At 59.3% G+C, this 22,495-nt stretch overlaps 1 protein-coding gene across 2 annotated transcripts in view; it reads left to right on the top strand.

Annotated features, from left to right (window-relative positions):
- LPCAT1 (lysophosphatidylcholine acyltransferase 1) overlaps positions 1 to 22,495 on the top strand; it is a 39,939-nt gene that overhangs the window by 2,597 nt on the left and 14,847 nt on the right. For both annotated transcript variants that reach the window (XM_067730327.1, XM_067730326.1), the window contains exons 2-4: positions 13,567 to 13,709; positions 19,342 to 19,556; positions 21,844 to 21,956. In XM_067730327.1, coding sequence (XP_067586428.1) covers positions 13,567 to 13,709; positions 19,342 to 19,556; positions 21,844 to 21,956 — 471 coding nt within the window. The remainder of the gene's footprint in view (positions 1 to 13,566; positions 13,710 to 19,341; positions 19,557 to 21,843; positions 21,957 to 22,495) is intronic.

Raw genomic sequence — 22,495 nt, 5'->3', positions numbered from 1 at the left:
GCTTAAGCATCTCTTTGGACAGAAAACAGCATGTTAAGACCTGAAAGACCATGAAGAGTGGAATATCACATCATCACCCTGTGATTCGGAGTCAGGCGGTGGGTCAGTGTCACCGGGTGTTTGTGTACTTCCCGCTGGAAGCCGCGGGTGTGAGCACATCCCCTCCAGCTCTGGTGCTTCCCCATTTCTGAACCCCCTGAACCAGTGTCACCGAGAGTTTACTTCCTGGAGAGCAGCCTGGTTTCCCAAACACCTTGGAACTGAGCCCTCGGAGGGAGAGGCCCAGCCCACTTCTCGCGGGATCGCTGCAGGTTAGCGCTGGTGTTTCCGTGTCCCGTGAACCTTTAGTCTTGCTGTGAGTTACTCTGAAATGAGCGCAGAGGAAAGCGTGTGTTTGGGAATACCTTGTGGAAATGCGGTGGCGGGTTTGTCCTCAAGCCCAAGTCGCCGCTCGGCCGTCAGTGCGAGGTTTGCGGTAATTTGCCCATTCACACGTTCCTTGGTGTTTTGACCACGTTCCAGCCTTGTGGGCCGGGCTGGCACCGTGGCCGAACACCCTTCGTCACTGCGCACACGGCTGCCGGCCTCCGGGCCCCCCTTGGGCCCAGCATCCTCGGTGGCGCTCCGCAGGGGTCCTGGATGGGGGCCGAGCCGAGGCGCCTGGGACTGCAGCCTGTGTACCCCTGACTCGTGTTTCCACGTTAGACCCAGAGGAGTGAGTTATTTTCCCTAAAAAGTTAGTTGCCACCTAAGAGCTCTTTACACTACAGCGTTCACGCTTTTAGCCTTTCAGCCCCTGGAGCTGGGCCTCACCTTGCAGGGTCGAGCTCGGGGTCCTGAGGTCCGGCTGGGGAGGTCGGGCCACCCAGCGGGCCCTGCTGCTCCTTGCCACCCGAGGAGCCCGGGAGCACAGAGCGACCTCAGTGCCCGAGACAGCGGGGATGCCGCTGGGCTGGACCAGGCACTGAACGCCCGCCCAAGGCGGGGGTCTGTTTGCTAGCCCTGGAGGGGTAACAGCTGTTCCACGTACAGAGCGAGCGACAGAACCTTCTTTCGGTAGCAGTAGATATTTCTGACCAAGAGGGCAGAGCCAGTGGCCGCTTTTGTTTGTGGGCCTCATAATCTGCACATCCTCACTGGGTCTCGGCAGCTGGAGCCCTGGTCCCCCACCCTGGCTCCCTTCCTGCGGCTGGTTGCTGGCCTGCGACCACCCGGCACGAAGGGGCTGATGTGGGATGTGGAGCCCCTCCTCCCTCCCCCCAGAGTAGCCGGGGCCACTCTGCTTCCAGCCTCCCCGCAGTGCAGTGGTCTCCCGCAGGGCAGTGGTCTCCCCGCAGTGCAGTGGTCTCCCGCAGTGCAGTGGTCTCTCCCGCAGTGCAGTGGTCTCCCGCAGTGCAGTGGTCTCCCCGCAGTGCAGTGGTCTCCCGCAGTGCAGTGGTCTCCCCGCAGTGCAGTGGTCTCCCGCAGGGCAGTGGTCTCCCGCAGTGCAGTGGCCTCCCGCAGTGCAGTGGTCTCCCTGCAGGGCAGTGGTCTCCCTGCAGGGCAGTGGTCTCCCGCAGTGCAGTGGTCTCCCGCAGTGCAGTGGCCTCCGTGCAGTGCAGTGGTCTCCCTCAGTACAGTGGTCTCCCTGCAGGGCAGTGGTCTCCCGCAGTGCAGTGGTCTCCCTGCAGGGCAGTGGTCTCCCGCAGTGCAGTGGTCTCCCGCAGTGCAGTGGTCTCCCCGCAGTGCAGTGGTCTCCCGCAGTGCAGTGGTCTCTCCCACAGTGCAGTGGTCTCCTGCAGTGCAGTGGTCTCCCGCAGTGCACTGGTCTCCCCGCAGGGCAGTGGTCTCCCGCAGTGCAGTGGTCTCTCCCACAGTGCAGTGGTCTCCTGCAGTGCAGTGGTCTCCCGCAGTGCAGTGGTCTCCCGCAGTGCAGTGGTCTCCCAGCTGCCTGCCCTGGCCCCGCCCTCTCCTTCCATCACTGCCTCACCTGTACCTGGTCCTCAGGAGCTGTCCGACCGGTCACCTCCCCGCTTCCCCAGGCTGCTCAGAGGAGTGACTGCCTGGCTGGGGGACGGGCTGCCCCAGGCTCCTCCCCCCTCCTGCTACCCTTAGCAGCCCCAGGGCCCAGCCCATGACGATGGAACTGGCAGGCCAGGGGCTACCTGCAACCAGGGCGGGGGGGTGGGCAGAGCTGGGGTGTTCTGGGGGGCTGCCTGCTGCTGGGGGAGGTACAGAACGTACCCATGGGTCGCCTTGCAGCTAGAGGGGCCATCCCAGAGCTGGGATTAGAGCCAGGATGTGGTTGGGGGGAACCCCTTGCAGTTGGGGGTAGGGCCAGGATGTTCCCTGGGGCTCCCCACAGCCGCGGGCCTGGAGGCAGAATTTTGGTGAGGGGCCTCCAGCCGTCGGGCTGGGGTTGAGCTGGGATGTCCTGGGGGTGCTCTCGGTACCTGAGGGTGGGGTGAGTAGGAGGTGCCCAGCTGGGGGGCTGCCTGCAGCTGGGAGCCCCAGCGGGCCCGAGGCTGCTGGAGAGGCTCCCACAGCAGGGGGACCAGGACACTCTGGCCAGGGCCCTGCCACTTCCTGCAGGTATTTGCTGAACAGGTGGAAGCAGCGGGAAATGCTGCAGGTCTGGAATTGCGAGATTCTCTTCTTCAAACCCTGCAGTAAGGGCCCTGGAGATAAGGGATTTCCTTGAGCCACAAGCCAAGGGGTCTGACGTCTGGCGGCTCTGGGCTGAGTGAGCAGGGGCCAGCGAGGAGCCTCTCAGGCCCGTTCTGTGCGGTGGGTGGGGGGGGGGGGTCCTTTGTCATCGGGGTTCTCACAGCTTCCTCCATCCCGGCCTTGGGGACCACCCCAGGCCCCCCTTCCCGTGTGTCCTGCCCCTGTTGGCCACCCACCAGGCGTGGTAGGATGCTCCTGGCTTCAGACAGTGCAAACATGAGAAGGGGTGCAGGTAGGAGCCGGCCGCGAGAGCCCCGAGGGCAGGACCGCCGTGTCCTGCGACACAGCCAGGGGTTCATAGCCACCTGCGGTGAGCCAGCCAGTCGGCAGACGTTACCTCTGAGCCCTGGCACTCACTCGGGTGGCACCCTTCGGCCCAGTGTGTTGTTTGTGGACACAGAGGTGCCCCGCCTCAGCTGCCCCCCTCCCCGCTCCCGTGTGTCTCAGCCCCTCGGGGAGACATTCTCGAGGACCAGGCTGCTGGTAGTGCTGGTGGGGTGGGCCCTGCACCCCGGGGCCTGAGCCTCGGCACCTTTGTGTGGGACTTGCAGCCCCCTGGGTCCGCTTCTGCCAGTGGGGAGCTCGGAGCCTTGGAAGCTCCCTTTCTGCAGACACAGAATTACCGGGTGTCCTAACCCCACAGGAGAGATGCCTGGGGAAGGAGGTCAGGTGTCGCCGAGTTCCTGAACCAGCACTTGCTTTGGGATCTGAGCCTCGTGCTGGTGGAGCGTCCGGCCCAGAAGGCTTACACCTTCCAGCCTTTCTGCTGCTGCCCATCCGTCCTTCCCACAGAAGGGCTCCAGCCTGGGGTTTGCTTTACTGTGAATTTCACAGCTGGAGACCGCAGATTGCAATCACGGGGACCCCGGGACAGAGCTCTGGTCTCCAGCAGAGCGGTCCTGAAAACCCGGAGAAGATGAGATTTGGTACAAAACTTGGGTGCGTCGGAGGAGCAATGAGGAGGGCCAGGGAGGGTGCGGGCAAGACCCAGAGGCCAGCCCGGCAGGCGCCGGCGGCCAGAAGCAGGGGCGGGGCACCGGTTGTGGGCGCCCCCCACGTGTCCGCCCTGCCCCTCCAGGCCCAGCCTCCCCTCCCACACGTGGGAGGCTCTCCCCCTGCACTTCCTTCCGGCCTTGCTCAAATCCCACCAGTTATTATCCTAGGGGCCTTTCTCAACTGCCCTGGAGACCCGGAGTCCACGTGGCAGGCGGCTCCCGGTGTCCCAAGCGTCCACTGCCCTGGCCTCCCGGGTGGGCTCCTCTGCCATCTGCTGGAATGTACTGAGGCCTCCAGCCTGGCCTGAGTGCCCTGCCCGGCCTCCTTCAGGCCCCCGGGGCTGCGATCTCTGCTGCACTGCCCCCGAGGCCCCCGAACTGCCCCTCCGTGCTGACCGCTGACCCTGGGGCTGCCTTCCCACCTCCTTTGCCTGTGGACCATGGGCCCCACCACCCCCGGCATGCCCCGGCCCCGTGAAAGGCCAGTGTGAGTGCCGCGGCCAGACGCAGGCCGAGCCCAGCAGGATCAGCTGATGCGAAGACTTCGACCCGCCCCCTGGAGCCCTCGGACCCTGGCTGGGAGGAGGAAGGGCCAGTGTGTGGTTCTCCTTGCCGCCTGGGCTGCAGGGCGTCACGCTTAGGGTTCCCTCCGACCAAGTGGGTCTGGTCGCTCAAAGAGCTGCACAGGTGTTCACTGCGGCCTCACAAGATCACCCTGTCAGCTGTGGTTGAAAACGGTGAATATGGTCATCTAGGAAAATCGCTCTGCGTCGGACTGCGGGACAGATTTGTAAACCCGGTGAATGGACCGCGGGACAGATTTGTAAACCCGGTGAATTACCGAAAGACACTCATTTTGCAGGAGGTTCCGGATGAGGCAACACGCGCTAACACTTGAGTTGAAAGCTCTTGAACAGAGACCACTGGGATGGTGCGGAAGTTGGGCCTGCTTGAGAGTTTGAAAGAAAAAAATAGCTCTTTAGAAAAGCTATATTTAATTTTAGATTTGAGTGGGAGAGCTAGGAAGAAATAGCTTCTATACACAGTAAGCATGGGCTCTGGAAGGAGAGTTTTCCCGAGTGGAGGCACAGGTTATCCTAATAGACACACAGGTAGGTGGAGGACCTCAGAGGTCAGTCAGTGGAGGCCTGAGGTCAAGAAGACAGTCACACCTTAGCAAGAAAAAGACAGATGAGTCCAGTGTGAATTTGGGCACAGGATTTATGCAAGTGGGCAAACCCCCAAAAGAAGCCCAGGTACCCAGTAAACATAAAGTGCTGCATAAGCACAGGACAGGACCTGGGCCCCTGGGCCCCCCTCGCTGGTGACCCCTCGGAGCTCTGGCCACACCTAGTGTTTCACCCGATGGTAAAGAGAAGCCTCTTCTGGAGAGCAGCTGTGTGTGTGACAAGGTCCAGGGAACACCACGTTTCAGAACGCCAGCCTTTTCTGTTTCGCTAACTATTCGAATTAGTTGGGAAAAGGACTGCGTATCTCCTATTTGAAGGCGGTGTATGATTTGGACCGGAAGGCATTTTATATTAAGGAAGGTGTTTTGCTGATGGGGGTGAGCGGAGGGGATGCGCTTCCAGGTTGATTTGCTCGCTTTGCATCTCAGGCATCGGGTCCGGAGCTGGTACTTCTCCTTCCCAGCTGTGACCTCCAAGGGCCTGTGGCTTCACTGTGCCGGCTTGTAAGACTCCGTGGCAATAACTGTGCATTTCCTAAGAAACATAAATAAAGTTAGATGTGTCTTTTTCTCCCTCGCCGCTGCATCCAGCAGGTGGAGGGTTCCCTCAAGGTTCTGCCGGCTTCCTGCCCGAGCGAGGCTGGGGGGCGGCCACCGGCTGCCCAGGGCATCAGGTGTCACCTTGGCAGTTTTAGCATCTTCTGTCTACTCTAAAGTGGGATTCTCAAAAACAGCTGGCTTTATAGTTTGTTTGTTTGTTTTAATGCATGTAAGTAACAGCAAAGAAAAGATTGATTCCCTAGGTGAGGCCTTCCTGTGTTTCTCCCACGTGCCTTGGAGATCTTTCTGCAGAATCTGCGAGGCTCATTTCTTACTTGCTCCACGTGGAAGAGCTTAGAGGTGACCAGGGCCAGGCTCCCAGGAGAGCACAAGACCAGCCCCAGACGCACTGCTCCCTCCCCTTCCGCCCCAGCTGTGCTTGTCTGCAGGGGTGAGCTCTGTGCCCCACCGGGACTGCAGCTGACCTGTCTCGGGAGGCTCCTCCGGGTCAGGTCCAGGGCGCCTGTCTGACTCCCTCACTCCTCACCCTCTGGCCCTCGTCTGTGGCCGAGGGGTGAGAGGGTGCTGGACCTGGCCCTGCAGCTTGGGGAAGGACCCCCTGGGCAGGGAGGTGCAGGGAGATGGAGGAAGGAGGCCAGTGTGTCCGGCAGCGCCCGTGAGGGAGCCTGGGGTCAAAGGGTTACTCTGCAGCCGTGCAGAACTCTGAGCCCCGATCTGTTTTGGAGGCGGAGCCAGTAGGAGTTGGTAAGAAAGAGAGGTGGCGAGTGTGACTCCCAAGTGTGTGTCCAGGAACAGGCGGGTGGGCGGGGCCAGCTTGGGTGTCCCTTTGGGGGTTGTTGCCAGCTCTCCCGGGACGTCAGTGTAGGGGCCTCGTCCGCATCAGGCCAGGGTCCGAGAATGTGAGGGTGCTCACGGGAGGGAGGGGGTCCCAGGCCTGGGCTCCCCCCGCCCCCTCCGCCGCCAGGGCAGCCCCTTCTGGTCCAGGCTGCTCCTCGAAACTTGGCTTTGCTCCCACCGGCGGCTGACCTTGGGAAGCCGCCCCGCCTCCTGGCCCGGCCTCAGTTTCCCCGCCCGTCTGAGCCCATGCACTGTGGGTGCGTTCTTTCTCTGGGGGGTGGCCTGCACCCTGCCTTCCCTGGAAGGATGATCGCTGACGCCCCCTCTGGCGGCCTGCCTGCGTCCCGCACGGGGTGCCCACACTGTTTGGGAGGGTGAACTGAGTTGCGGGGAGTTGACGGTCGTGTTCCTGGCGCTGCTTCCTTGCACGCTGTGAGCTGGTGAGCCGTCCCCGTGGCTCGCTGCGCCCGTGCCGGGTTCTCTGGCTGGGAGCCGTGTGGGCTCTCCTGGCCTCTGGCGCTTCCTGTGGCCACCAGTCAGCCCAGCGCCTGCGTCCTGGGCTCCCACCCTCGTCGGTTTGGGGAGACCCACAGGGCAGGGCACCTTTTGTCCTTCACACCTGGGATCTGGGCGCCCTGGATGCTGGCTGCGTGCGCCCCAGGCCCCTGTGCTGGCAGTGCCTGTAGCACCCCCGTTAACCAGGCTTCACCTGCCCCTCAGCGCCACCACCGTGAGTGACTGGCCTATTTTCTGTGTGCTCACCGAGGCCCGCCATCCTTGGAAACCCTTCATTCCAGGCTGTGAAGTCATCTAATTGGCTTGCACAGGTCTGTCCCGTCTTGCTTCGTGCCTTTTTTACCGACTGTCGCCCTGGGATGTGTCCGCTGTGTCCCGTGTAATTCATCGCTCCTCCCCTGGCTGGCCCCTGGTGTCTGTCACAGGGGTGACCTTCAGCACACCTGTCCCCCGGTGGCGCCCTGGGTGGCATCCAGCTCCACGGCTACCAGCAGCACGCCCATGGGAGCAGCCCCTGGGGAGCGGGGCCCGCCAGCTGGCCCGGTGTCCACACACAGCTCCCCACCCCTGACCCCGAGTTCTCAACTGCAGCAGAGGCTCCAGCACCGTCCTCACGGCCTGGGGACCAACTCTGAGCTGTGGTTATTCCCAGAAACTCAGGAGCACGTGGACTCCAGCAGAACCAGTGGGCCCTGGGCTCTGCACTCAGTGGCCTTGTGGGCAGTGGCGCAGAGCTCTTGGCCACATGACGTCAGGAGCCAACACGTCTGATGGTCCACATCTGTTCTCTCAGTTCATGGATCTTACCCACTGCCCGAGGATGGTTTGTGGTGACTGTGGTAAATCGAGCACCCAGCGCACGAGGGCAAAGTCTATTCCTTTTTCTCTTTTCTTAAGTCCTGCTAGGATTTTTTTTAAATTTATTTTATTTATAGATTTTTGGCTGTGTTGGGTCTTCGTTGCTGCGTGCAGGCTTTCTCTAGCTGCGGCGAGCCGGGGCTACTCTTCGTTGTGGCGCGCGGGCTTCTCATTGCGGTGGCTTCTCTTGTTGCGGAGCATGGTCTCTAGGTGCTCAGGCTTCAGTAGTTGTGGCACATGGGCTCAGTAGTTGTGGCGCACGGGCTTAGTCGCTCCGTGGCATGTGGGATCTTCCCGGACCAGGGCTCAAACCCGTGTCCCCTGCATTGGCAGGCGGATTCTTAACCACTGCGCCCCCAGGGAAATCCCCTTTCTATTTCTATCAGCATGATTTTCAGGAACTTTCTGAGAAGAGAGATGATGGCTGAGGATGTGGGCTCAGCGCCGGGTTTGTGTGGCCTGCTGGCTGTGTGCGCGCTGGCTTATTACATTTCCTTTCGTCATAGGAGGGGGTGCATTTCCCTCCAGCCTCCTGGTGAATGCGGTTCCTTTGGAATGGCGGGATCTCTTCCCGGGATGGAAGCACTGGCGTCGGAAGGCGGCTTTGGAGAGTCTTCCTGGGCCTGCCGGTCAGCGTGCTGACGGCCCCGACGTGCTGGCACCCGGCATCTGGAGCGTCTGCTCTGCCTGTAACGCGGCCGCTGTGTTCTCCAAGCTGCTGACACCAATTCCCTAGTGCTGTCCTGCGCGCGTGTCGCGTCAGGGTCTCGCACGGCTGACCGGGGTCCCTCAGCAGGCGTGTGCTCGAGGGCACAGGCATCGCAGCCCCCTGGGGCCTGTCCTCCCTGGGCGAGGGCCTGGGTCTCTCTAGAGATCTTGTCTCTTAAGTAACGCATTATGTTTCCTCGTTGGTTGTGAAACATAAGGCACTTGGACCGACTTGCACGTGGGTGATGCCAACGGCCTTGGTGGCCTTGGCAGGGAGGAGGGGTGATTGCCGGGCTGGTCTGAGCCGGGCTTTGGAACCTCAGGTGCTGCACCTGGATAGTTCTGGACCGGTGGATTCGATGAATTCAGTGGGAACTGGAGACTGTTTACATCCAAAGCGAAATTGTCACTTTCACAGTTCTTATCACAGGAAGTGTCAAAACTACAGCAAATGTTTTTGCTTAGGGCGGCGGTAGCAAAGCACCCCAGAGGGGCCGGCTCAAACCACAGGAATTCATTCCTCCCGTTCTCAGGGCTGGAAGCTGAGATCCCGTGTCACAGGGCTGGCTCCTCCTGAGGCCTCTCTCCCTGACGTGTAGACGGCCGTCTTCTCCGTGTCCTCCTGTGGTCCTCCCTCCATGCATGTCTGTGTCCTGATCTCCTCTTCTTATGAGGACCCCGGTCACATGGGATTAGGGCCCACCTTAGTGACCTCATGTACCTTAATCACTTCCTTAAAGGACGGACCTCCAAAGACAGTCACATTTTGAGGTGCTGGGGGTTCGGACTCCAATACATGAATTTGGGGACACAGTTCAGCCCCTGACACCAAAGCAGAGGAAACGCAACGAGCCGCCCCCTCTCCCCACCTCAGCAGTCCCCCCTTACGGCCCCTCTGGGCCCACTGACACCCCCTCTTCCCCCACCAGTGATTTGCAAGCAGAGCCCAGACTCCGTCCTTTCACCAGTAGCAATCCCGTGGGTATCTGCCACTCAAGGACAAAGCCGCTGGCAGCCGCTGTGCAGGCCACTGTCACCCCGGCTCCGGGGCGGGGGCGGTTCTTGGCTACAGCCGCGCCACCCCCCACCCCCCACCCCCGCGACACACACTCTGATCAGAGGGTCCCCGTCCAGCCTGTCGTCTTGGTTTTCTTCCTACCGTGTATTGGTGCATCTGTGTCTCCTGGCCTTCCTTTTGCCGACTGCGTGCTGGTCGTCCGTGTCTTCTGGAAGCTGGTGGCTTGACCCACAACTAGAGAGATCCCATTCCTGTCGGGCACGCCCAGCCCCGCCCACCTGCTGGTCTGCTTCCGGGCAGGACCCTCTGTCACACACACGTGCCTGGATGGTGGGTTCTGGACGCCTGTGCGAGCCCTCCATGGACGCCCCCACGGACACGCCCCCCCCACCCCTTGGCCGTCCCGAGGGACAGTCTCACGGGACAGGCGGCGCGAAGCTTGACATTACCCCTAGGCCAGTGTCACGATCGGGAGATGGTTTCGTAGGGTCGTCCAAAGGCAACCAGGGAGGCTGGGGCGCGTGTGTGAGCGTGTGTAAGTAGAGGTGTGGGTGAGGGTGTGCGTGGACGTGAGCGTGTGCCCTGAGGCGTGCGGGCGTGAGGCTCCCACCACACGTGGCTCTTCCTGTGTGCGCTCCAGGGCGCCATCTGCTTGGGGCCCTGGGTCCTTTGGGCAGGAAGCGGTGCCCAGGCCCGGAGGGATCGCCTCCTGGACCCGCTCTGCTAGGGGCTCGTGCTGAAGTGTGCGGGGCGAGAGTGGGCAGTGCACCTTCAGGTCTGGGTTGAGCCGGCTGCCCGACGACACGGACGTGCAGAGGACTCGCATGTCTGCGTCTGTGCCTGTTAAACCCCTTTTCCATGGGACGGTTTCTCGCAGACAACTTCTAATGGCTTAATCCAAGTACCTCAGCTGGGCACTCATTGCACGTCACCCTCAAGGGTTGTGTTACAAGCCCTAGTGTGGCCCTCGAGAAGGGTGACCATACAGTTGATCTGGCACTTTTGAGGGTGATGGGCCCCCGGTGATGGCCCAGGGCTGAAGCTGTGGGCAACATCTCAGGAAACTGGTCCCCCCACCCCCCGTGGGCTCCTGAAGGGACCCGCCTCCTCCAAGCAATTTCCATGGCCCCCGCGTGCTTCCTGCCCACCCCGCCCCCCTACCCCGGCGCGTTCCGTTGGTACCTGCCCATCTCGTCTGTGGGAGGCCTGCCTGTTTGCCGAGGGTCGAGGCTGTGTGGTCACTCACACGTCCTTTCCCCACTGGCTGCAAAACTCAGACACCAGGACCGCCTCCCCGAGGCACACAGAGATGCATCCTCTGCGAGGCAAATGTGGTCGCGTCTTGTCCGCGGGGAGTGGCCGGCGAGCCAGCTTGCGGGAAGCCATCCGCTCGTCAACCAGCAATTTGAACCGTGCACTTGCCCCGACTCCAGGGTCACCCCTTCACGCCTCGTCATCACCCCAGTTGGTCCGGACAGACTGGGGTGCTGCCTCCCCGGGGCCTCAGAAGCCGTGGGGAAACTGGGTGCTCTTTCTGGAGCCCTGAGATCTGTTGTTCTCTTCTGTTACCTGCAGTAGCAGCCGTCCTGGCCATGGAATGTGGCTGCACAGTCGGGGCGTGTCCGCGACCCGTGAGTGCTCTGAGCGTGCTGGCCCCGGAGCTCCTGTCCGGCACTTTGCTGCCTGCCATTCTGTCTAAGGCACGGGCACCGGCTTTAGGGTCCATTTATGGGGACACACCGCAAAGTATCCAGTGACTCAGCTGCCCTGCAACCTGGAGGAGCAGCGGCCACGGGTCATAGGACGAGCGGGTACGCGGGGCTCCCAGCACAGCCCCCGGAGCCGGAGCTCTGGGCCGTCGAGGTGACAGGCAGACCGAGAGGCAGCGCCCCGCCAGCGAGGAGGTGGGGTGTCTCTGCAGCAAAGTTACAACAGCAAGGATGGAAGAGGATATGTTTTGAAATGAAGGAAAGGCTACATTTTAAAACCTGTGGGATTGAATTAAAGTCCTTAGAGAAAGCTGCCTTCTCCATGTGAATTTGGGGGAAATAAGGTATTTCTGAAAATATGCTCCAGGCTCTTTCCTCAAGAAGTTAGAAAGAACATTAGGGTACACTCAGAGTGGAAGAGAGAGGCCCCTATAAGATACAAAATCAATGCGACTGAATAGGTCACAGCAGAGATGAGGAACAAATGCGCAAGTGGTTCTGTAAACAGATTAGCGAAGGGGAGGGCTGTCTGTCAGCACGGGCCTGAAGGGTCTCAGAAGCACAAAAGCTATGAACGACGCCTAGATCAGGGCAGGGTTGATGTAACTTCAGGGCAGCGGTTCGCACGATTATCCTGAAAATGCACGATGGGGAGTCGGGTGGGAGGAGAAGCCTGCTGAGGACGCCCAGAGATTTCCTCCCTGACAGAAACACTGAAATAACTCCAGAAAATAGGAAATCTAGATAAACGATGAAAAGCATTGGAACAGCCATCAGGAGGCTCCGTAGGAATTCCTCCAACGAGGTGCGCTGGTGTCTGGCGTGGTGACCGCAGGACCCGAGGACGGCGGAGCGGGGGACGTGACCAGGCTCGCCTTCCAGACGCGTGTTGGCAAACAAACCTGGCGAGGCCTTAAGAGAGGTGGCTTCCCAGCGCTGGAACCGAGGTTGTGACACCAGAGAAGCCGTGGCTGCCATGGGTCACGTGGACAGGGTGACAGATGAGCACGTAATTATCCCGCAGGGAAGACTTGTGGTGACATTCACCCCGTTCACGCTGACCCCAAAACAAGACGCTTAGAAAACCCGGGGTGGGAGGCACGTTCCCGCCAGCACGTTCCTGCTCTGTCTGACCCCCTGGAGCAGAGCCCCCACCACCACCATTTAACAGGAAGCATTGTCCCCAGCGGCGGCCACGACAGATCCGGGGTCACCGGCCCTGTTCCACCTTGTGCTGAAACCAGAGGTTCAGCCAGGGGACCCCAGCCCCTGAAGGCTGGGGGAGAGGCCGTTCAGAGTCACCATCGTCACAGCACATGGAGATCTGGACCCACACCGTGGGCGGCACAGGCCACACGTGGCTGTAGGGCACCTAGGATGTGGCGCGTGAATGAGATGTGCTATGAGCACAGAACACGCCGGATGCCCTGTACGTGATGAGGATAGTGTGAACTGGCTCGTCCACGCCTGGTGCTACGTGCATGCGGAAATGATGGTATTTTAGGCGTGTTGGGTTAAATAAACTGCATGTTGACTTAATTTCATCACCTTTGTGTTTTTAAACATGGCTGCTAGAAAATGTAAAACGGCACACGTGACCTGCGTTGTATTCCTGTCGGGCAGCGCTGGCCTTGGTGGAGACCCCAGAGAATCAGGGAACGGTCAGCGTGCAGGCCTGCAGGCGGCAGAGACGGGCGTGGCGGGTGGTGGGGTGAGCAGCTTGGACACGGTACCACGGACCTGGGTCTCTTCCCGTCTTTCCTGTCTCCTGTGCACCAAGCCTACGTATTTCAAGTGTATTTTCTTGCAAATAATCAAAAACTCATATCTGTTGGTTGTAAGGCTCCGTGAGTTTTGTCTTGTCATCCCTCCGCTCCCCTATTTTCTAATCGACCGCCTGAGATCAAGTTCATCACAAACACGCTGTTCCTGAATGTCCCCCACCCCCAGCGTGGAGCCAGAACATCACTGCCTGCAGAAGTGCTGGCGCCTCAGCCACAGCTGCCCGTCCACCGTGTGTCCCCCTCGTGCGCAGGGCCTGCCCCCCCCACGGAGCCCTAGCCTGCTTTCCCCGCGTCACCGGACCAGGCCCGTGGCTCTGGACGCCCCCTCCCTCCCTGCTGGGCCCCCATCCCGTCTGTGACTTCCTGGGGTTGGAGAGTCTCCGAGTCCCCGTCTTCCTTGTGGTCTGAGCCCAGTCCTGCCAGCTCTGTGCCTGTGGCCCCGTGAAAGCATCCTTGTGTGCCGGGGCTGCTGGGCGCGCTGAGGAGGGGGCTCGGGGGCGGGGCTGCCTGCGGGGGGTGCTGGGAGTGGGCGGAGCGCCGTCGGCCAGGAGAGCACCCCGACCCCAGGCGTCCCCTCGGTGGCTGTAGGAGGGACTGGGCCGCAGCGTCCGCGGGAGGCGGGTGCCGGGGCGGCGCGAGGAGCCCAGAGGACAGTCCCGCGCGTGACCGTGCCCTGTCCCCGCAGGTGGCCGTCATGACGCTGACGCTCTTTCCCATCCGGCTGCTGGTCGCCGCCGTCATGATGCTGCTCGCCTGGCCCCTGGCGCTTGTGGCCTCGCTGGGATCCGCTGAGCAGGAACCAGAGCAACCCCTGGCCCTGTGGCGGAGGTGAGTGCACGTCTGTGGGGGCCCTGGGGGGTGTTGCAGGCCCGCGCTCCCCCTGCCAGCATCCTGCCCTGAGGCTCCCTCCAGGGCCCCGCAAGCCGAGTGGCCGCCGTGTTGTGCCCTGAGCACAGGGGTCCCGCGCTTGCCTGTCCGCTGCCCTCGAGGCCGCATGTCAGCCTGCTGCCGCTGGTGTGGTCTCTGCTTCGTGTGGATGGACGTGTGAATCCACCTTAAGTGAAGATCCAACAGGGGCCTCACAAGAGGACATGAAACCACAGCACGTTCTTGTGTATTTAACTACCTAAAGCTGTCCCTTAACTCAAACTACACGCCGTTTCTAGTGAAGGAAAACGTTGAGCTATGGGAAGGATTTTGGTGAGTATTTCCAGTGTGTTAGAAGACACCGTTCCGGTCATAAAACCAGGTTGCTGGCCACCTCCTGTGTCTGCATCTCCGATCAATCCTAAGGTCCTTGGACGGTTTATTCAGAACAGAAGTGTTCTTAGTTTAGCGCAGGGCCGGGGGTCGGCTGCAGCCTGTTTTTGTGAATGAGGTTTTATTGGGGTGCAGCCCTGCCCGTTCATTTGTACACCATCCAGGGCTGCTGTCCTGGAGGGCAGGGGTCACTGTGGCCAAGGCCACAGGCCCACAAAGCCTAAACTACCTGCTGCCCGGCCCGCAAGGTTTATGGACCAGCTCAGGCCCCTCCTTTCTCTCCCAGTGTCTGAGCTGCTGGAATGCTGATGCCCTGAGAGGCTGTGGAAACGGGCGCCCATCCTGGACCTTGGTTCCCCGCTGCCCACGTGCCATGGTCAGAACAGCAGTTACATGCAGGGCAGAGACAGCCAGTTAAGGTTCAAGGGTTTTCTGAGCCTTTCACGAGCATGGTGCCTGGGGACCCCTCACCCTCCTCGTGGTAACATTTCACGTCCTCAGACCATCCCCAGTTTCAAGTGAACCATGGTCTCTCCCCCTCCCTAGAAACCAGAAGGTAGACGTGGCTGTCTCCGTGGGTGTGCCCCCTGCACGGAGCCTGGCCTGAGGGACAGGAAAGTCTCTCCCAAATGAATGAATGAATGGGTCAGTGAATGAATGAATGAAAGAGTGAACGAGTGCATAGACAGCTGGGTTTTCTAATCTCTTTGGAAATCATGCTTTACCTTGAGATTTGGGGTTTTTTTTTAAAGTTTTAACTGTAAAATATGAATTTGGTATCAAATATATAATCAAGCAAAATAAATCCAGACCAAATAGGAATCAGGATTTCAGTTTTCACTTGGTTGAGGACCCAGAGCTAGAAAGCAGATTCTGTAGTTTTTTACAAATTACGAATGATTTGATCAAAAGCGTCTTAATTCCCTGTTCCCCCCGCTCTGTCCTGGGGCTGGGCTCCCCTGCCTCCCTGCTGTCCTCTCCCACGAAGGAAGAAACCTCGCACAACCTCGGCGTCTGTCTTTTCAAAACAGGTGGCTCTGGGCTGTTTCGGTTTCCCTGTTTTGACTCCCTGTAGCTTTTCTTGTCTGCGGTAATGTACTTGGTCTCATCGGGTGATAAATGGGCCACAGCCAACTTTAGTTCCGACAGCCCGCTCGCTTCACAGAGGCACCGTGTGTGTGTGCGTGTGTGTGTGACGTGCACACCTGATGTGCCCCACGTGGGGAGATGTGGGGTTAAGGTTCCCGGGAGCTCTGGGTGCTCAGGTACGCAGAGCCTGAGCGTCGTCCTGAGTATATGTGTGTATGGGCGTGTCTGTGTGTATACGTGTGTATGTATATGCGTGTGTGTTTGTGTACGTGTGAGGGTGTGCGCATATGTGTGTGTTTATATGTGCACTGGCATGTACCCCAGCTGCACATGCCGCCCACATTGAATTCCCACCCCCTGCAGCCCACGGGCTCTCCACACAGCAGTGTTTCTCGGGAACTCGGTGCACAGCCCTGGGCTCCATGGAAGCAAGAACAAACACCCGGCCCCGAGCTCCTCAAAGGAAACACAGTGACAGCAGGTCCTGAGTTTGGGACACGGGGAGTTAGGAGGAAACAAGTTTACAGTAACAGGACTCCGAGTAGAGGACGTCACGTCATCAGCTGCGGCCTTGGGTTGGTTCACGCCAGGCACAGCTGTGCGGTTTTGAGCAGAGTTTTGTTTTGATCAGGGAGGATTTTTGCTGAATATAAGTTAACGTCAGTCAGACCTTCCTAAAATAAAATCTTGGGTTTTCAACGAAAGGAGGAACGACACAATTTCGCATAAGACTCTGTGTTTCAAAACACAGAGTGTTGTAAAAACTTCTTACAGAACCCAACCAGGCAGGGCAGGAGACACTGCTGACCAGTCCTGCAGGCCCTGGCCCTTGGCCGACTCAGGGTTCAGGAGGGTCAGCTCAGCCGTCATAACCGGGTACCACGGCGGGGCTCAGACAGCAGGATTCGTTTCTCACGGTTTTAGAGGCTGAAGTGGGAGGTCAGGGTCAGCAGCCACGGCTCGTGGCGGGACCTCCGTCCACCTGCAGACGCCGCGTCCTCGCAGGCAAGACCTCTTCCTCTCCTGTAAGGACACCGGTCCCCTGGATCAGAGTCCCACCCCGGGACCTCACTGGAGCTTAGCTCCAGATACAGTCACGTTGGGGGTCAGGGCTTCAGCATAGGAATGTGGGGTGACATGAGTCGGTCCATCGCAGAGGATGCCCTTTCCTGAGTGCCCCGTGTGGGGACGTCCATCCCTGGGTCATCTCCATGACGACTCTGAGTCGCCACGTGTATGCTGGTGGCGTTTCTCACCTTCGTTGGAGTAACGCGAGTTGGTGGTTACGGCAAAGTGGTGGGGAAGGGAGGGTGGCCGAGGGCAGGCCTGCAGTCCCTCCTCCCAGCGCCACGCAGACGCCCTCCGCACGTGTGTGTGGCTTTTCTGCCGTTGCCTCTGTCACCCTGGGGAAGGAGCCATGAGCTCTGGGCCTGTCGGGGTCGGACCCCAGCCCCGAGGCGCACCGGGCGGCCTGCGCGTCTGCACACGCGGGGCCCCGTGGTGGGTGACGGTGGTGGGCGGCATCACCATGTGCTTCTCTCTCACACGGTTTTCCAAAGTCACCTGCACATCTGCCTGCTTTGTGAAGTACAGTCTGAACTTTACTTCTTGTATTGTGTTTTCCATTTCACAGAATTTCCGATTTTATTTTGCCTGTTAACCAAGAGAATAATGAGCCCTGAGTGTGGCCTCAAAATTCTCCACCCCCAGAGTCCTGCGGCCGCTGCCTGGGATTCATTCTCCTCCCGGAGGGTCCGGGGCCCTGGCCGCTGCGTGGCGTGTGTTTCTCTTCTGCTGCGCTCTCAGGCATGATCTGCATTTCCTGGGCCTGTTTTCTTTGTCTTTGTTCCAAGATTTTCTGGAGTATTGGGTTCTCAGAAGGAAGATGTGCAGGAGGAACTCATTCACATCTTGTGTCTGGAAATGTCTTTATTCTCTCCTCTGTGTTGGTGGGTAGTGTGACTGGGTATAGAATTGCAGGTTTCACGTCATGCGTCCCCAGAGCTTTGGAGATGCGCTGCTGACACCTGCAGCTTTGATGCTAGAAACCCGTTTGTTCCTCTCTGGGAGGTTTTAAAGTCTTCTCTTTGTCGTTGGAAATTTGAAAAATTCTCAAAGGAAATAACATGAGTCTTCTTCGTAAAATTCATTCTGCTGAGCACCTTGCGATGGTGCTGGAGATCTGGGTCTGTCTTCAACTCTGAGAAACTGTTTTCTTTGTATCTGATAGTTCCGTCCTTTTCTTTTTCCTGCATGTTCTGGGAGGTCCCCTTCTCCGCGTTTTTGAGCCTTCTTAGGGAACCGGTATTTCTGCATGAGACTTTTGATTTGCAAGAGTATTTTCTTTTTCTTGTCCTCTGGACCTTTTCAGAGCATCCCTCTCTCCTGGCACTGTAATGTCCCGATTCGTGTGGATTTTTACACGTCTCTTCCGATGCCTGCCCTCGGGTCTCCTCAGGGTCATACTCCTCTTATCCATCATGTAGCTGGTTCTGCCCACACGTCCAAGTCTGAGGTGTCCACCTGTGTGATGAACGACAGATGGAGTCGGGGTGCAGGTCCCTGCCCTTGAGCATGTAGACCTGTCTCCCGATTCCCTTCCCCTGGAGAAGCTCTGGCATCTCCGGTGTCACTGGTGCCCTTGCCTTGGGGACCGTGGTGCTGGCCCTGCACTGGGCAGTGGCAGGGGCTCTGCTCTGAGGCCGGTACCCACACCCATAGGCATCTCTTCCCCACAGGCAGCTTGGGGACAGAATTCCTCCAAGACCTTAGAGAATTATCAGATTTGGTTTTTCCTGTCCCTGTACATCACGGTCACTGTTTGACCTTTGGACCCGAGAGGTGGCGGGTGTGTCTCCGATGGAGGGGCTGAGATCTGACCCCCTTTTCACCAGCTCTCCTCCTGGACCTGCCTTCCTGGGACTGGCTGCGCTCCCACTGCAGCCTCCCCCGCAGTCTTGCTTCTTTTTCCTTGTGCATCAGCTGACATCCATTGGCTTTTATTTTTGTACATGACTTTATCGTGAAGAATAACACGCATGCAGAGAAGTGCATTTAAAACTGTGCAGCAGAACAGGCGATGGAAGTGCGCGCTTTGTGGTCGCCTAGCTCTAGACGCAGCGCCCAGCGTGGCCCCGCGTTGCGTGGGCGACTGACCGTGCGGGGCCTGCCCGTGGTCGGAGGAGGTCGTTTCCCGGTGGCTCCTTGCAGGCGCGGTGCCGCTTCAGAGACCTGCTCAGACCTGTCGGGGCTCGTCTTGGGAATTCTCTTGCGAGGGTTGTTAAGCCCCTTGGGAAATCAGTCCAGTAAGGATTGAGGCTCCTGTGCTTCTATGCAGTGGCTTTTGCCCAATTTGATCGCCCACGTAGCCCAGCAGCACAGCGAGACATGGGTCCTTCTCCCAAGGACTCGGGTGCGTGGCCTGCCGTCCCTCGCCCGCCGGGCCGTCACTCACCGCGGTTTCAGGGACGTGAACAGTGATCTGGTTTGTAGCGTCAGAGATTCCCGTGAAAGGGAATGTGCAGGTTTAGATGCTTACGTTCTCATGTGTTTAAAAAAGAATAAATAAGAAGCAAATTCAGTTAATCTAGCCTGATTTTTACTGTGTTTTCCAAGTTGATTGTCCATCTAATTTCATCCGGAGAAGGCTGCATCCCGGAGCCTGAGGCCGCCTGCGGGAGGCGAGGGTGGGGCTCGCCCAGCGCGTCTCTGCTCCTGACCTCAGCTCTGCCGCCTCTCCACATTTCAGCGCGCATTTTAGGTGCCGACGATTTCTTTTCATTTAAAACTTATATCCTTAGGATGCTGAGAGCTCACCCGACGTGTCTGTGTCTCTCGTTCTGTCCTGGGGGCCTCCCTTCTCACATGCTGCTGTCCCCGTAACGGGGCTGAGACGGCTTCCGTTTTCCTGAGTGAACGGATGCGACAGCGTTCTGCTGCCCACGTGCACAGTCGGAGGGAAGAAAGCACAGCCGCCTTCCCTTCCCTCCTCGGATGTTTCAGTGACAGCGGCGGCAGGTCTCCTGGGACTGGCACAGTCCCTGATGGGGTGTGGGCAGTGGGGCTGCGTCCCCCGCCAGGCCTGGGTCTGACAGCTGCGCTTCTGTTGCAGGGTCGTGGACGTCCTGCTCAAGGCCATCATGCGCACCATGTGGTTTGCCGGCGGCTTCCACCGCGTGGCCGTGAAGGGGCGGCGGGCGCTGCCCGCCGAGGCCGCCATCCTCACCCTGGCACCGCACTCCTCCTACTTCGATGCCATCCCCGTCACCATGACGATGTCCTCCATCGTGATGAAGGCGGAGAGCAGGGACATCCCGATATGGGGAAGTGAGTGAGCCCCTGTCCTGCTGGGAGTGAAGCCCCAGTGGCGGCCAGTCCGGGTCACGGTGGCAGCACAGCCACGCCCACGCAGCTCATACCCACGTGAAATAGGCATCGGGCCTTGCATCCCTGTTTTCTTTTCTGTGATTTCTTCTGTGATATTGTTGTGATTTTCATTTTTTATGAACACGCAAGTGCCCTTGGCTGTGAGGTGTTGAAGTGCTCCTTGAAGTTCTAAGAAGAACGTGTCACCCTCATCACACAGAAGCTCTAGAAGTTGGGGACAGCTCAGTAACTGTCCCATTGAGTTAGTTTCTGTACCGTAAATCCAGGTGTATGAGCGTCCTGAGACCTCGTAACCCGTCACCAAAGCTGAGGGCTTAAAATCACAGGAATTCGTCCTCTCCCAGCTCCGGGACCAGAAGCCTGCCATCAAGGTGCCCCAGGGCCCCGCTCCCTCCGGAGGCTCCAGGGGAGGCTCCTTCCTGCCCCTCCCATGCATTTACCCACCGCTTCAAATGTCTTGACCACAGAGCCGCCCGCGGCCTTTCGGCGAAGCGGGCATCGGGCCCTTGTTGTCCGGGCTCGGGGCTCGCGGGACAGAGACTGCGTGTCCCTTCTGTCCTCAGAAGCGTGCAGTTCTCGGGTGGGACTCGGGTGGGGTCCCCACGGACACGCGCAGTCGGGGACCCCTGCCGTCCTGGGTCCAGAGAGCCCTCGGGGTTCCGCGCCTTGGGCCTCGCGTCCGTCCAGGAATTGGGAAAAGCCTCCTCATCCACTTTCTTCTCTTTGCCGTGTAGACAGAGTAGCTCTGACCGGTAAAACCCACCCCCGCCAGGTGAGCCGGCCTCCTTCCCCCTCGCCCCCTGGGAAGCGGCGCCGTGCTCGGCCAGGCCGGTCGCTGGGCTCCCCTGTTTCCCTGCGCCCCGTCCTTCTGGGTGATTCCACCGAACCTCCCTTTCCTTCTCATGGTCATTTTTTAGCAGCATCAGGAGTAATTGGTGCGGAAGGATAAAAGAGTTCCAATTTGGTGAAGAAGCAAAATGTTTCGAGACATGGGAAAAACTATCACTGAGATCCACTTAGATTTTGTGAGCGCCATGGACCCAACTAGATAGGATTTTATTCTTTTTTAAAATGGTTTTTCTTTGCTTTTCGGAAGACCTCCAAGACGTAAGTCATGAAATATTACTCTTTACAAGTAACAGAAATGCTCAGAAAAGAAGCTCAGAGCTCATCTTGGTACCAGCGAGGTGTGGCCCTGGGGCAGAGCAGGTGGGGACGTGGCCTCACCGGCCCAGGAGGGACCAACTGCCACGGCCTCTGCCTGCCATCAGTGCAAAGTTTTCTAAGAAGTATCTTCCCGCCTTTACATCCTCGTTCGAGAGGACCAGTGGGCTGGGTATCGCCATCAGCTTCGGTCAGGGAGCCCTGACCTCACACGCGTGTTGGGGGCCGTGTGTGTGTTGCTGGAATGGGGTCTGTGTGAGTGTCCTGGGGCAGCCGTGACAAAGCAGCACAGACCACAGAGCTCAAAACTGCAGAAATGTATATTCTCTCACTGTTCCGGGGGCCAGAGGTCCAAAATCAAGGTGTCGGCAGGTTGGTCCCAAGGGAGAGTCCATCCCAGGCCGCCCTCCGGTCTCCAGTGGTCCCGGCTCTCCTGGGCCTCCCCCGGCCATGGCCACATCACCCCGTCCTTGCCTCTGTCATCACGTGGCGATCTCTCCCTCTCTCCTCCTTACGGGGACACCAGTCACTGATCAGGGCCCACCCCAGCGCAGTGTGACCTCATCTGAACTTGACGGCATCTGCAGAGCCCCTGTTTCCAAACGAAGTCAGTCCTAGGCACCTGGGCTAGGACGTCAGCCTGTGTCTCTGAGGGACACAGTTCAGCCCGCAGCGAGGCTGGTGGGGTCTGAGCCACGTGCCCCAGGCCCTTCTGGCTCTGGGGCCTCCCCACTTCCCCCCCACAGCCCCCCACCAGTGACACGGGTGACCAAAGGCTCTCCACGCCCCATGGGGTCAGCCCCATCTGTCTCTTTCTCCTGATTTGTCATCTGAGAACGCTTGGAGTTGTTACTGTGGGCCCCGCAGTTTGCAGGGCTTCTGGCCATCCTCTAAGTCCACTGAAGCCTCAGTGCCCCCCCTCCCCGATCCCTCGTGGTCCGCGCTGGCTGGCTGCCTGCCTGCCTGCGCCACGGCACAGCCCTCGGGGCACCTCTGGGGGCTCACCTCTCACCGGGCGCTGTGAGCAGCACCGCAACACAAGCACCGCCCCCCTCTCTTTCAGCTCTGATAAAGTACATCCGGCCGGTGTTCGTGTCCCGGATGGACCAGGATTCGCGCAGGAAGACGGTGGAAGTGATCAAGAGGAGGGCGCAGTCCAGCGGGAAGTGGCCGCAGGTGTGCCGCGCTGCTTGCGTTCTCAGCGGTTCTCCTAGAGGCGACCTTAGGGATTGGAGGGGAAGGGGAAGCACGAGGGCCAGAGCTTGCTTTCCCCGGAGGCTGGGTTCCTTGCGTTGCGTTTTATTTTCGATGAGTGCAAATCCAAGAACGTGCCGACTATCAGGTAGTTCGGGTTCTGGCGTTTTAAAAATAAAAGAAATGGGGGAAACGATTCTCATGCATCTCAAGTTCCCGAATCGTCTTTTAAGTTCTGTGTCGGAAAGAGCCAGCTGCCCTGACCCTGGGGTCAGCATGGTCTCACGTCTGAACACTGCCTTAGGCTGCAAGGTGCACCCCATTGCTTCTAAGAGTTCCGGGCTTGTCCGTCTGGCGCGTCCGGTTCCCTCGGGGCATCGGGAAGGCTGCCCCGGGCCGGGGAGCAGGGGCCTCGGCCAGTGTTAGCTGTGGGTGCGTTCGACCTACGCTGCGTATGTGTAGTTTTTCTTTTCACTCGAGCCGACCTCGAGAAGCCGGAGGTCCCACAGGACTCTGGGCTC

The sequence above is a fragment of the Pseudorca crassidens genome, chromosome 3 (assembly GCF_039906515.1).
Source record: "Pseudorca crassidens isolate mPseCra1 chromosome 3, mPseCra1.hap1, whole genome shotgun sequence".
Classification (NCBI taxonomy): domain Eukaryota; kingdom Metazoa; phylum Chordata; class Mammalia; order Artiodactyla; family Delphinidae; genus Pseudorca; species Pseudorca crassidens.
The sequence above is the reverse complement of the archived record's forward strand: the minus strand, read 5'-3'. Positions and strand labels throughout refer to the sequence as shown.